Here is a 15,946-nt window from a genome sequence, read left to right on the forward strand (position 1 = left end):
TGAGAGACGTTTTTCCGTAGCTGTTACGATAATGAACTGATTCTGGGGGCTACAACCCATGATAAATTTCTTTTAATCAAGCATGTTATCGATCATTTAGTAAATTGCGTTCGATCATTTAGTAGTTTGTCAATAACTCATTCCAGAAGCTGAATTTCAAAATGTGTTGTATGGTGGACTTCTAGTGCGAAGGTTTTTCCACAACTCTGCCTAATGGTTCGTTGTTAGAATTCAACTAATAAAGGAGTTATAGCGCTAGTTGCAGTAACTTTGACTAAATGATAACAAAATTCCAATCATTTAGTTTAAGTTACTGTAACTAGCGCTATAACTTCGTTATTAGTTGAATTCTAACAACGAACCGTTAGGCAAAGTTGTGGAGAAACCTTCGCACTAGAAGTCCACCATACAATGCATTTTGAAATTCAGCTTATGGAATGAGTTATTGACAAACTACTAAATGATCGAACGTAAATTAGCTTTTAATAAGCCCCAATTGCGGGGGGCACCGGTTCTGATGATGCATTTCAACTTGCTTTACACAGCTGGGCGAAAAAAATATGGTCCCCAACATAAAATGAGCGAGAACAAAACGTTTTATCAAACCCCCTTGGTGGGGGCCGCCTATCCGAACCAGTTTTTTTTCAACTTGTATACAAGTGCGATAGGTTAGTTTTCATGGCTTGTTAAGTTTCAAACAGGTTTTTTTTTATCGTTTATCGTTGTTCGTTATCTATTGAGAGCGATTTCTGCAATCCCTGGCAGTAGCACAAGATGAGGGTGATAACTCCTCCTCCTGGATTCCGTCATCAGGACAATGGTATTTTTATTTCATTTTGTGTAGTCTACAAATGTTTGAGAATCGCGCGCGAAATACAGGTATAAATGACTTAAGATTTTATCACTAATACTTGAAACATTTGGAACTGTTTGAAGGATACTATGAAAAGTGGTGAGCTCTCAGAACGCGATTTTATCAAGACTTTTCAACCGTCTTAGAGAGACTTTTGATATCTACGGAGAGGTATCAGTGTTGATTTTTTTCGAGTAAATAGTTTAAGTACGCACTTCTTGACGAAACTTTTGGCATCATGCGAGAGGTACCACAAGTTTTGTATCTTAATCGGACTCACTGTATCACTGATAAGGCTTGCAAAACTCTTTAGTGGAACTTATGTTTTTTAGCTGGATAGCGATGTTATATGTTAATGTTATTTATATCTGTGGAAATAATCGGATCGTTTTTTGTTTGCTAAATCTGATTAAAATTGATCATTATTAATTATCTTAAAGATAAATCGTCTAGCTCAAGATCATCGAGGCCGTTGGGGTAGAAGTCACCACATCCGTCGGAAGGGCCATTCGCTGGTGGATGGAGCGTGTGGTGTTGGAGCTTGAATCGATTCTGCAGCGGCCACCAGCCATTTATGAGGTTGCAAAGGTGGAAGTATTAGTATCGCTCGTCGGGGAGCCGGGATGGCCGAAAAGTTTGCCTCGTTGAGTGCAGGAACACGGTGGAGGTCTTCTTCCGGATTTCCGAAAACGCCGCCCTCTTCAGACAGTCCTTGGTTGTAGCCCGATGTTTGTCGCCGCAGTTGGCGCATTTGGGATCAGTCACCTCCATCTTGTCGCACTCTTCAGTCGGATGGGGTTCGCCACACTTGTTGCAGCACGGCTTCATGCGGCAGTTCCTGGTGCCGTGCCCTAAGTTGAAGCAGTTGGTGCACTGCGTGACGTCGCGGTGCACTGGCCGATATCGCTCCCAGTCAACAACGATGTAATTTATGACGCTGACCAGCTTCAGGTCCTTCCACGTGGTGGAGCCGTGTTTCAGGTGGACCAGGTAAAGCTGGTCGCGATATCTCCTCGTCTGGTCGTGACGAGCGATTTTGTGCATGGCCACTGGCTTCAGGCCGCAGCTCTCAAGTTCCGCAATGAGATCTTCTTCCTTCATGTCGTGGAGCCCTCGCAGCAAAGCCTTGAGCTTCGTGCCGGGGTGTTCATGAGTGTAGTACTTGTGGATCACGAGGAACTCCACGACGGAATGATGATGGTCCTTGGTGTGCATCACTTCCACGCCCTTGCTGCAGAGCCGAAAAGTACATTTCATCCCCTGGCGAAGTCCCGGGCACAAATCCGGCGGATCGCCTTCACAAACACGGGCGGGCACTTCTCCGGTTGCACCTTCAGCAGCTGCGATTGCCGCTTCTTTCGTTTCTTCTGTGAATTGCCGGTATCGTCGATTGGCAACGACGAATATACATTGCTCTGTAAAAGCTGCTTGGAGGGGTTACCCGCGCCTCCAAGAGCAGTGCCCTTAGGTACCTTTCCCGCGACCGAGACCGAGTAATCGGATCTCGCCAAATAGAAGGTACATTAATGGCTCTATTTTGATCTTCTGCAGATGTGGTCGACTTGATTTTTGATATGCCTATCCACGAGAGACCCACGTGATTTTGCGCACTGGTCGATGCAAAAAGAGCGATCAAAGTATTACACTTTGTCAAACAGTGCACATTAGCACATGTTAAAAAATAGCTATGCAACGCCTCCGGAATTTCGGATACATGAAAATATTAGGTTACAGCATGCTTTTACGTTTCAAAAAGCTTTATTTTCCAATATTGTTCTTTTCTTTAACTGTTTATTTTGTTTCTACTTGTTTTCTTATTTTTTATAATTAGCTTAAGCATCTATTTATTAGAAAAAGACTTCAAAAAACCGTTTTACTGTAAAAAATAAATATGATAATTTTGTTGCAAACTAGTTTCAATTATAATGAAGCGTCTACAGTAGAGTACGGTTTGCTAGTATGTACCGAATGCAAAATTCTTAAAATACGGATATACAACTACTCGAATTGGTTGTTCCTCGATTAAGCCGGGCAGAACCGGCCATCGAATTCACACAGCTTGATTTTTTGCTTTGAAGGGTTTTTGTTTTGTCTTAAAATCTAATGCAATCTAAAAAAAAAGCATAAGGAAACCAAACGAGTGCGACTCTCCCTCGAGTCGAGAACAACTCGTGACACGCATTTTGGCACACTTACAAACCAATATCAGTTTTAAACTTGCGCGTCAGATTGCTCCTCCCGGCACTAACCATGAGAGGGGAGAGGGCGGGTTGATTTGCCCTCGTTATGTTGAGCCAAAAATGTCTTTGAATACTGGTCCTAGTCGACGGTTTCTCCAGCAAATATCCATCAAACGAGTCTATTGCACTCAAAGTCGTATATTGCATGTTGTACGCTGTGTACGTTTTATTCTAAACCGAGTCTTCCGAGTTCGATATTGCAACGAGCATCCTTTTGAGATCATTTCGCTTGATAGTATAAATTGTTGGGTTAGTGTGACAGGAAAGTATTCTTAGAGCTTTTGGACTTATTTTTTCAGCGAAACTAGTGAAACTTATTTGAAATAGTGATACCCTCTTCATTATCACAGTTCGGATAATTTAATATGGTATCACATGTTCAGGAAAGTTTCTATGATTTCCCTAAGACGAACATATTTACACACAAATCGTTATTGCGAATATATAGCTGTAACAATCGAATGCTCCAAGTTTTCAGATAAAAGAAAACTTAAATCAAATAAGTGTTACACCATTCCACTAAATAGATATTTAGATATCAAATCTATGAATTATATTTTTATATGCATAGTTCACTATCAACTTATCAATTATATTTACAGTCGTAGAATTTTAAAGAAAAAAAGCAATATGGACAGGTGTACTAAGGATAGTCGCTACAAAATAATGGTAGTCTTATTCGATCAATTCCTTAGCGCACCACCCCAGTATTCCAGATCCGATGCTAATAATTTCAGCAATGGATTAGCCTTAATCTACTCTTAAAACAGCTAAAATATAAATGGCATTTACCTTGAAAGACATTCCTGATTCTATAATAGGAAACTTTGGTCTTTCTAAAAGTAATCTTTTTTGTTATTTTCAAAGATTTTATCGTCTACTGCAAAGTGGGCCTCTACGAAAGAAATATCAGCATAAACATGAACCTCATGCGATTTGGCTTACCACTCCTGACGACGAAAACGATATAAGATTAGAACTATTTATTGTTTGTACGACCGAATGAGATCGCAGGAAGCTGTCACTACTTGGCCGGCAGCTTCGAGTCCTCAGGTCCCCGTTCAGGCAGTCTTTGGGCGGGCACGTGCGGATCGTGCTTGGTCCTACTGAAGGTCCTGCTTCTGGGCCGATGGCGACGATGGCACACTGGAATGGGCTGCTGAGGCGGAAGACGCGAACATTTGACGGGCCTTTTTGGCGGCGGAGGCGGTGGACTTTGGGGCTCCGGTGGAAAGGCGTTTGCGTTCCTTCAGGAAATCTGTAACAAGAGGGCGGAAAATAGTAAAATTAGTTAAAGAATGAAGTTCAATCTGTGTAAATTTGACGATAATGGATTAACATCAAGTGGCAGCAATTGCCAAACCAAAAAAGAAGAAACAAAATCATTTATTTTTGTTCAAATAAATTGTAGAATGCATCACCAGGATATGTTTTTAATCATCCAAACAAATAGAAGAACAATTTTTATTTATGAACCTCAACCAATCCGGAACCAATTTGTTCCAAGAGTCCTAAACGAAATGGCTCATTACGTGAACAATTCACCTACTTCATACAATAAATAGCTTCTATTATCTCGAAACCGCTTGATAAATATCCGCAACGAAAAGAAAAGAAGACAAACTGACCATTTGAAATGGCGCAAAGTGATTCATTCGATATGCTTTGTTTACAAATTAGGATCAGTCCGGCCGTAAACATTCAAAGTATTCATCGCCCTCAGTCATACCCAACGAGTCATTAGAAAGGGATCCCAACCAAGGAGCGCAGTAGATCTTATCTGCAAGAAACCGAAAGGAAACAAACCAAAACCAGACCAAAGCAAGGGCGGAGATAATTTATGATAAACTGCCACTCCCTGTGTGCAACTTTCTCCTTACTTTTGACTCTTCCACTTCACTTTGTTTGATCCTTCTTGCCATCGTCAGCTACCTAATGTCTATTCAGTTTGATGTCCTTCCGTTGCAATCCGTCGGCTGACCAACCGCACTCATGGAATAGGATGCTCGACATTCGATGAAAGCAATGCGAAATATGTTTTATGGCTGGATTATTGTACCATGGAGATGTACAAGCCGAGATAGCAACAGTGCGCAACATATGTCCCTTCAGGTTCAAGAGGAAACGTGTATTAATTTATGGATTTTGCCACCTCGGCATGTGCCATGTCCGATCGTGCTTTAATGGGTAGCAATGGCAGATGTTCGAAATTCGAATGCACCCTTTCTCCTTTCAAAATTCGGCTATTTTTACCCGCATGTAACACGCGGCACAATATGTCATTCCGGCGGAACCATAGAGATCGTTTGTGTTGGATTGGAAGGGCCTCTCGGTCCAGTAGTCTCATCCATTATGCATGAGATGAAAACCTCCGATCTGGCACGAGCCGTTTGCGATCCAGCGAACAGCTGACGATCGGTTTTCCAACATAAAGAATTGAAGGTAGCATTGCGTGAGGGTGGCGGTGGCCGGCTTCGACAGATAATTCGAATTGTTGGTGCAATAATTCAGGGCCGACCGAACTATACGAGCCCAATTCGTTTTGAATAGTGCGGTTTGCCGGACATTGTAGGAGGGTAATTTTTCTCGATCAATTAAATTGATGTCTGCTGAAAACGAGTTCCTACAGTTCCATTTCTTTTCAATGCGCTTCTTACATCTTGACAAATACGCGCCATTCCACTAAACAAGCTTTAATATTAGGTGAATCATAAGTGGAGCAAAAGTTGCGTGTATACCAATCTTATACCATAACACATGATCAGAATGCTCGCGCGCTTTTTTTTTCTCTATCACTTAAATGCCGGTTCCACGTTGAAGGTCAACTGCTTTATTATTCAATGATCGTATTAGGAATTGCGTTTCTCAGAGAAGTTGCGAGCCGCAGAATGATTAACACATTTTTACGAGGATCCGCTTCTAGAGTTGTTTGTTTTTGTATGCCGTAGAGCTATTTTTTTACCTGGCACTGTGGGGAATACCTTTTTCGCTTTTGCCGACGATTTCGTCCTTTAGACGACCCCACAAATTTGACGCAGGTTCGTTGTTTGTGCTTGGGAGTCGGATATCTCGCCACGGCAGTGCTTTTTGGCGCGAAAGAAACACGTTGTTTGTGCTACCAATAAATACGACACGAGTCCTGACTCGTGTTCCTAAGCTTGTTTGCTACACAAACACCTAATATTGATTTAATCAATCAGGAGCCACACAATCAACCGTAACGAGGGGGAGCAGATGCAGTACTCGAGTTAAGACATCTGCCAGCAGGAGACCCCTGCTGGAAGCATAAATACCCCCTTTCTCTTTTCGTCGACTTGAGCCGCGACTTTCAGACTGCACTTGCTTACCAACTTGTGTTCGCTCCTGTTTGAGCGTGAAAAATCCACCTGGCTCACGCACGTCCAGGCGAGCGAGTCATATAATTTTCATTCAATGCTGCTGGTACTTACAGCGTATTTGTGCTGCTGCTGGGGAACTGGTTTTGGTTTTACGTGGCGATATTGTTGCAATACGACTCGATTGCCATATCGCTGCTTGCTTTTGTTTTGCTTTCAATATGCATCCCACAGAAGAAGAGGGAACTGGGTCACGTTGCCATGTGCCTCCTGGCAATGAGCAGTGGTCGAATGCAGGAGACAACTTTATTATGCTTCATAAAATAGCTTATGCAGCATATTTTATGTGTCGCTCTACACATAGTTTCTCAAAAAAATGTATGCGGTCTCACATCATAATACCAGCTTTTTCGAACCTCAGGAATGAGTGTTATAAGGAACGTCATTCCACCCACAATATTCATTATAGAACTCGTTTGAGCCAGTGGTGAAATACCAATTATATTTTGCTTGTGTGGTCGAACTATGTTGAATAATTATATTAAATATTTCGAGTGCTTTGGGCTGGGTAATTTCTGCCGCCGCTCCATAGTTTGTTGATCTGAGTGCTGCGGTGTGGCATCATAGTATCTGTTAATCATACTGTTCTCGGTACCAACCTTATATTGGTGAATAAGGATCATGTGGAATAAATCAGATAGAAGAGGTTTAGACTCGAATAATCAAATTAAATTTAATTGTTAATCATTGCACAAAAACATTAATGCAACTCGTAAAACCTCGTAAATAAGACGAACAACTCATGCTGGATAATTCAAACTCTGCTTTCATTATCTAATACATTTAACATGCATCTGTTAACAAAGCTATTTGAAGTTCACGCAGCCACCAGCAGCTGATTTTTCACATTTTCGCCAAAAATACGAAAAATCATTTCTTGCCATCTGGTCCAATTATTTTACAAGCTAGCAGTCGAAAAACGCAGAACAAAACCTGGCCAACTTTAAACTCGAAAGCACCGTAACTAGTCACGAGGGCACCCTCGGATAGAGCTCAACTTGCGTAACCTTTGTTCTCCACGTCTGTCAATAAACCAATAAAAACCTCAGCGAACAGTATTCTATTCATCTCAACCGCAACAAAAGCCACCAACGTCAGGGGCAAACACAATCGAATGCTCAACGAAACCGATAATTATAACCGAATGCAGAAAATTCATTCCAATTATTGTTATTACTCCAATTCCAGCACGTGAAGGTACCATATGAAACTTTCCCCAATCCGCTGCTGCCGAAGGGAACGAACAAAAGCAAACTCCGCGAGACGTAAACCCAGCAAATAGATATCTTTTTGTCTTGCGCGAGCAAACTCGCAGCAGCGCCGCAATCGAAAACCCGAAAAGAGGTATTAATTTCAACGGTCTCACTCTGCGTTGTTTCATGGTGCGCGGAATCAGGAAGTACCTACGTACCTACAGACAAGAAGGAAAACAATCCCGAGGGTGGAATGTATGGAAATTTGGTTCGTTCGTTCGTTCCATATGGGTAAGGCCGATAGGTCGGTGGAACGAAAAACCGTTGAAAAACTCGTGCAGCCGTGACCAACTTCTTTCCATAATGCACCCCCACGAATTACAGTCAGCGGAAAGCGATGTTTCGTTGCATAAGAATACGGACGGATCTAGTCAGAATGATCGGCGAAGATATGTGAAGAGACACAAGACGAACGTTTTCTACGGAAAGAAAGTCATATTTCACGCACCATGTACGATACCGCCTACAGTGTAGCGTGCTCAAATAGTGTTTTTCTGGTTAATTATTGACGTTACGTTTCATACTTTTCGTCTTTGTTCTAATCGTAGAATACAGCAAACGGAAGGGTTGGAAAATAATGAGAATTCTCACCTGTGATTCGTTGCTGTCGTTTCGCTCGGTTGGCGCTTGCCGGGAAGGACGAGGTAATGCTGCTAACGGAGGATGCGGTGGCGGAGGTCGCAATGGTTTCACTTTGCAGCACCAGCGGATGAGTTCTAACCGTTTCGAAGCTGCTGTCCGATTCCGAATCCGATCCGGAGATCAATTGGGTGCGATGGTAAACGTTTCCATTCTCCCGTTCGGCGCGCTGATCCAGCAGGTTCTCCGAAATGGTAGATACCTGGGACACTACGTGGGCGACCCGAGTTAGGGTCACCATACCGGTGAAACAGGCCGGAGCTAGGGTCGGTGGCACCCGTTCCCATTGGTACTGGTCGTGGTGCTGCAGTGGCTCACCAGCGGAGAAATCGAAGCCCCACTTTTTGCTGAGAGCTTCATTTTGGGCGGCCAGCTGGCTGTCGACAAATCTGGAATAATAGATGGGGAGATTTGAGGTGAGATTTGATTAATGAAAAGATTATTTGATTCATGACGATAGGATTGGTAGTATTTAAATAATAATAGTATTTAAATAAGTAAGAAAGTTTTCTTCGAGATCAGCTTGCATTTCGGGGGTTATCTCAGCCATCAAAAGGAAGATTGTGGCAAATGCAGTGCGTTGAATGAGGAAAATGGCGTAGAACAGCGGTTCTCAACCTTTTTCTTCAGAGGTATCCCTTCGTGTTTTTGTATTAATTGAGGTACCCCCTATTTTAATAAGCGTAACTCATAAGATTATCTTGGAAGAGTGCTTTCGAACCTATGTAAAAGAGACTTGAGCATCTTGAAATGATGTTTCTGAACCTTTTGAAAATAGGCTTCCAAGCCTTTTGAAAGAATAATTCCGAGTCCCTCAAAAGAGAGTTTCCGAGGTTTTCAAAAGGAGGCTTCCAAGCCACATGAAAGGGGTCATTCGAGCCTCTTGAAAGGAGGCTTTGAGGATCCTGAAATGACGTTACTGTGCCGTGACTTCTTGAAAGAAGAATTCCGGGTCACTCGAAAGGAAAATTTCGAGCCACTTGAAACGAGGCTTCCGAGCATCTTAAAACTGGGCTTCCGACCCTTTTGAAAAGCGGCTTCCGAGCCACTCGTGATGGTTGGCTAAAAGGATTCCGAGCCTCATGAAAAAGGATCTTTGAAATGAGGCTTTGGGCATCTTGAAATGACATTTCTGAGCAGGGAATCAATATTTGAGCAACGCCTAACAATATACCCTTTGTCGTCAACAGAGTTTGTCACTGACAAACGCACCTAACGACAAACCTTTATCAGAACCCGAACACAATATGACAAGAATCATTTGCCTTGCATGCTCTGATATTTCCGAGAATACGATGTTAATATTGTTATCATTGTTGTATTCTCGAATATTTCCATAAAAGCAGAAACTATGATAGCATAGAACCGAAATTTGCTCTAGAAATAATGCAAAATAACGGGATGAAAAGTTAGCAACAAGATTGTCTTCTTTTTTGTTGCTGACAAATTTTTTCGGATCTTTGTCATTATTATCTCCGACAAAAACAAAGCTTTGTCGTTGGTTCTCTTTTGTCGCTTGCTTCGCAAGCGCATTTCAGAAAAATTGATTCCCTGTTTCTGAGCCTTTTTAAAGTAGGCTCCTAAGCTTCTCGAAGGAAGAATTCCAAGCCCCTCTAAAGGAAGTTTTCGAGCCACTTGAAAGGGGGTTTCCGAGCCTCTTGAAAGTAAGCTTCTGAGCCTCTTGTAAGGGGGCTTCCGACTCTTTCAAAAAGAGGATTTCGAACTACTTGAAAGGGGGCTGGCTGAAAGAAGAATTCCGAGCCCCTTCGAAAGTTGGTTTTCAGCCGTTGCTAAGGCTTTTGAAAATAGGCTTCCAAGCTTCTTGAACGAAGAAAACCAAGCTTCGATTGGGTTTCCGAGCCACTTGAAAGTGGGCTTCCGAGCCTCTTTAAAGGGTGCTTCCGGGTCTTTTGAAAGAGGGCTTCAACCCATCTGGAAAAGGGGGATTGAGACCCTCTTAAAAAAAGGGATCTGAGCCTCTTGAATGAGGGCTTCCTATCCGTTTTCAAAAGGGGCGTCCGAAAAGAGGCTTCCGAACCACTTCAAAGGGGGCTGACTGAAAGAAAAATTCGATCTCTTGAAAGGAAGCATTGAGCATCTTAAAATGATGTTGCTGAGCCTTAGGCTTCCAAGCTTCTCCAAGGAAGAATTCTGAGCCCCTCGAAAGGAGGTTTCCCAACCACTTGAAAGGGGGTTCCCGAGTCTTTTGAAAGTGGGCTTCTGAGCCCCTTGAAAAGGGGGCTTCCGAGCCTCCTAAAGATGGGTTTCCGACCATTTTGAAAATAGGCTTCCGAACCACTTATGGGGATTGGCTTAAAGAATTCGGAGTCCCTCTGAAGGGGGGCCTCTCAAAGGAGGCTTTCGAGCCTTAATAAAGGGGAATTTCGAGCCTCTTGAAATGACGATGCTGAGCCTTTTAAAAATAGGCTTCCAAGCTTCTCGAAGGTAGAATTCGGACCCCCTTTGAAGGATGTTTCCGAGCCACTTGAAAGGTGGCTTCCGTCATTTGAAAAGGAGCTTCCAACTCTCTTAAAAGGGGGGCTTCCGAGTTTCCTGAAAGGGTGCTTCCTACCCTTTCGAAAAGATGCTTCCGAATCACCTGAAAGGGGGCTGGCGGAAAGAAAAATTCTGAGCCCCTCGGAAGGATGTTTCCAAGTCGCTTTTGAACCACGTAGAAGAAGGCTTCCAATATATTTTTTTTTAAAGCCTTCATCCTAACCTTCAAATTTAATATTTCAATTATTTTGCTTGGAAGGATACTTTCGAACCGCGTAAAAGAAGGCTACCAAGAGTTTTTTTTTAAATCCTTATGCCTCAAGGCTTCTGAACCTTCAAATTTAATATTTTAGTTAGCCCGTTTCGGCCCGGGCTACGATTTCAAATTATAAAATCCACTGTTCTCTTGTTTTTCGACCGATTTGCATGAAATTTAGAGGAAAGATGCATTAAACCCTATTTTTTGTGTAAAAGTATTGATTTGAATATTGTGTCCTTGGGGACGGTTTTACCCTGGATCAAATGGGGTCAACTTCCTTTTAATCGTAGATAACTAGTAGTAAATGCTCTCAATAATGATGCAATCGTTTTTATTCATCATTTTGCAATAGTGGGAATGGAAACTGCACGTTTGGACCTCCAAAATACGGTTACAGATGTTCCGGGAACCTGGTTCCCCAGGGAAGTGGTCACCTTTTGATTGGTTCTGAAACCCAGCTTGCGACACATCAAACTTCATGATTTTGCAACGCAAATACAATAGAAGACATTTGCAGAACATATGAGCGCATTGGTCACTTCCGGGGGTTCCCTGGGAACATGGTGCCCTCAGGGAAGTGGTCACTTTTTAAGTTGCTCTGAAACCCAGCTTGCGGCACATCAAACTTCATGATTTTGCAACACAAATACAATAGAAGACATTTGCACAGCATCTGGGTACATTGGCTACTTTCGGAGGTGCCCTCAGGGAAGTGGTCATTTTTTGAGTTGTTCTGAAACCCAGCTGAAAGTATATTCTTAACATATTTCATAATTTTGTTTCGATTAAGTAGATTGTTTTTGAAGATTTCTTTGATCTTTTGTCCCACAGCCCTTCATACACTGTGTTGGCTGTGGTGGACATGGTTCGATATGTTTTAATTTACTAATTGCTATGCATATTATGTTCAATTCAAAGTCTTGGAATATAAATTTATACAATTATTAAAACTATATCAATATTTGTTTTAATTAGAATTGTAATACGTCCGCCATTACGCAATTTGGTCCGAGGTACCCCCCCCCCCCCCTGGGGTCAGCGAAGGTACCCCCAGGGGTACATGTACCCCATGTTGAGAACCGCTGGCATAGAACACGGAACCAGTGACTTTCCGGAACGAAAGATCCTAAAGGAAGATTACGGGGCGAAGTCGAGGGCACGAAAAAAAAACTGACATGATTCAACCGCATTTTTGAACTTCACCAATTCCGGTAATTCTGTTCAACAAAGTGAGCAAGTTTACCGGCGATCCTGTATGAAATTCCAGAATCGATCGCTATATAAGTTCTCTCCTGGTAAGAAATGTGGCCAACGAGCAATAAAACGTGTATCTGGACAAACATCCTGCTAGCCTTATAGTGTTTAGATTGGTGGCTTCGGGTGGCTTCAAAAAACAATACGACCCGAAGCCAATTGTCAATTGTTATATTTCAATAAGATGAGCCTAGGTGTCTAAGAACCACACTCACAAGTGGTTGTAGGAACATCTGCCGTTCTGGGCGAAGGATATGCGACCGCCATCCATTCCCAATCTTGATCCACTGGATTACTCAGTATTGCAAGACCTCAGAGACCTATTCTAAACGCCAACCACTGTACATCTTTGAAGTTTCATTGATTCAAGATTAATTACAATGCCGGTCACGTCCTCAAGAGTAAAATTAGGATTAGGAAAGGAAAATTAGTTCGACAGTCTTTGCTACAAGACACCTATGAACCCTTTGCATCTCCGTGAGTTGGTTGGATGAGAAGATAATCTATAGGGTATTGCCTTGGTAAGCGACTAAATAATTATTTTGAACGAAATTATGTCGAAAGTATTCCACTGATCCGCATAAAAAAGGTCCAATTATTTCGAAGATCGTGCAATTGTTCTGCGTCGCAAAGAACACACAAGCAAACGCGTACTGGAGAGGAACTTTTAGTGCTGAAAATCAATATCATCAAGGTTTATTATGATTTTTTTTTCGAACGCAGTGACCATTCCATTCATATGAATGAGTCTATGAAGAAGAAAACTGAGTATAAATCATTCTATATTTTGAAAAATCATGCGACGTTTGTCAAAATTTGGGCCGAAGTTGCTTTATGAAGAAGAGAAGAATATTTTATAGGAATCCCTACGTCAAATAATGCACCTTCACAGTTTTCTTTAATTGCCATACAGCGATAATAGGATCCACCTTATCCGAGTGGATAACAAATTGAATATAACTTTGATAAGTGCTTTCATAACAATCTCTGATTTGGATGTAACGTATCCGATGGTTTCACTTCAAAACCCGATCAATAGTTCTATCCGAGCACAGAATTTGGTGATGACCAATTTGCTATACTGACTATCATACATTTACTGATAGTACGGTACGGCACAACTGGTTCAGCATCAATCTTTGAGCTGCTTCTGGGACTGGACAGGCTGGGGGGTCAGTGATAAGCACATTAAGCGGTGTTATTCCTACCCTACCTAACAATCAATTTTGATGCTTCCCGAATGACGTATACGTTTTCTTCCTGAAGGTAGCCACTCAGGGTTGGTCATATTTATGCTATATTTCATTGATGTGCATATAATTCGCGGATTTTTGTTAAGTTTTTTAAAGTTTTTAAGGTATACAAATAAAGCACAATTGCAATCACAATTTTCATTTTAATGTCTTGTCATTTTATAATAGATCGAAGCAATTCATTCTATTCGTCATTTACAACAATTTATCACAAATAATTCTGCAGTTTGTATTTAAAATTTTAAAGGAAGACAATTTTCAAAATTCAATAAATTAATCTTACTTTTTCGTTTCCTGCTTATCCACCGGCCCGAACAGATCTCTCTTCACTCTGGCTAGGGAGCTACCGCTCGACAGCGGCCTGCGGACCACGGCCGGGGACCGTAGCTTCGCTATCTCCGACAACGCCTCCGGGTAACACACTCTAGCACTCATTTTGAAAACTCTCACTGCCGTTTACCTTCGGTTGTTCCGATACAACGCAACGATCAAACGACGACACAATTTATTTGTCTTATCACCTTCAAAGTCAAATTGGAATCTGGCTACTGGCTTCGTTTCTTCCACTAGCGAGGTGCACGCATCACACACCCTCTTATTGTATTTTCTTATTATGGCTCCCACTCCTACCAAGAAGTGCGCGGATGAAAAATATTTTGAACCACAGCACACGGAAACTAATCAGAGTTGATGCGACGCGTTGTTCCGATTCTTTGTGGCGAACACCACCACTCTATCACCGAGTGTATTTATATTTATGTTTGAGGTTATGTTCAACCCAGAAGAAAATCACGGATTTTTCTTGGAAATTATCCTTGATTTACCGGAAAATCGTGCGTCAAACAATGTTTCAACACCTTTTGCACCAATTGATAATAGTTTTTCGTGATTTAAACCACTTTTTAGGCAAAATTTTAACCAAAAATAATCCAATCCAATTGTGACGTCACTTTCTTTTCCACTCAGCTTTGTCGCTGTAGAATGTTTTTACGCAACAATTTCACTTCTGTTCCAATTTTCAGCAAACCTTCGGAAAATCCACAATAATGAAAACTCACTTTGAATTATTCAGAAAATTCAACTCCAATCCTCACAATATAAGGTCGATACACTGAGTCAGAAATTAATAAACATGGGGGAGAACCCGACCGAAACACCTTCGACTCAACTGACGCTTCCGATCAGACTATTGCCGAAGTACAGTTCAAATCCAGCTAGAAGGCTTCCACCGAACCGACGGCCGACTCGGCATCTCCACTACATTCAAACACTCGGAACGAGACGACGAGTACAAGCAGCATAGAAACAACGGTGTGACTAGGGGAGCTACCATGTGAAACTTATGCTACTCTATGCCAGGTTCAAACAGATACGGCACTTTGGAAGACCCCTCGAGTACGGCGATTCGCGTTGCTGCGAATGTAGTGGTGATTTAAAGCCCCTTTGCGTGTTCAGTTTGCCATCAGATCAGAACTGTTTGGTTGGGTGAATGCCGCACCACCACCCAACCCCTACCCGAACGGGACTTGTTTTTCGGTTTTTCATCCACGGACGACGTGGTGAAGAACGAAAGGTTGGTTTTCTTTCTTTCGGTGGGTTGTTGATGTTGTTTGTCTCGTTGCCGTGGTGGTTGATGCTTATGCTTTACTACGACGATCATCGTGTAGATGGAGGGAGCATAGAGGAGGGGTGGATCGTTTGCTTGTTCCCGATCAGAAGGAAAAGGGATAAAGGGAAAGGATTTAAATCGCCTTGTTCAATAATAGAATTTGGGAAGTATTGTACTTTTCAAACATAAAAGGACATTGTATGATACACCTGTGTTCCGAGACGTGGGTAGAACAAAATCTGAATTTGACGGAATTTCGGGAGGTCTCAGGAAAATTATAAAATAACTTCCTTGACCTAAGTAAAAGTCCTGTAACTGGTAGGCTATCGTAACAAATAAATATACTTATACTTATACTTATACTTATAAAATTCCCTATGGCTATTAAGACAATCAAATTTCCAGAGTTTATAGATCATTTACAAGAAGCATGTCTTCAAACAATTTTACGAATTTCTAGATTTCGTTATAATGGATTTCTGTAATTTTTTTTAAATATCAAATGGTTTCAATCAATTATCACTAGCTTCGAGGAATTCGAACCTTTAGCAATCTTCAGAAACATTGCTACAGTCTACCATATTAAAGCTTATGATCGTCCAAGAATCTTTTAGGGTAATCAGTGCTATTTACGAGTTTAGAATAATGATACTACGAATTTTAGACTTCTTTCTTTCTAACTTCTTAGATTTCAT

General features: G+C 41.8%; 1 protein-coding gene across 2 annotated transcripts; it reads right to left on the reverse strand.

Moving 5' to 3' along the window:
• Positions 1–2,592: 2,592 nt before the first annotated feature.
• Positions 2,593–14,832, reverse strand: LOC134227419 (uncharacterized). Of its 2 annotated transcripts, XM_062708911.1 has the most exons (4): positions 14,701–14,823; positions 13,926–14,268; positions 8,333–8,769; positions 2,593–4,351 (listed from the first exon to the last, which is right to left on the reverse strand). In XM_062708911.1, exons 2-4 carry the CDS (start codon positions 14,075–14,077, stop codon positions 4,197–4,199), a joined length of 744 nt encoding a protein of 247 aa, XP_062564895.1. In that variant the 5' UTR covers positions 14,078–14,268; positions 14,701–14,823; the 3' UTR covers positions 2,593–4,196. The 2 variants fall into 2 exon arrangements, with proteins under 2 accessions (XP_062564895.1, XP_062564893.1); XM_062708909.1 differs by having other exon boundaries at positions 13,926–14,832.
• Positions 14,833–15,946: the final 1,114 nt, after the last annotated feature.

This window comes from Armigeres subalbatus, chromosome 3 (genome assembly GCF_024139115.2).
Source record: "Armigeres subalbatus isolate Guangzhou_Male chromosome 3, GZ_Asu_2, whole genome shotgun sequence".
Classification (NCBI taxonomy): domain Eukaryota; kingdom Metazoa; phylum Arthropoda; class Insecta; order Diptera; family Culicidae; genus Armigeres; species Armigeres subalbatus.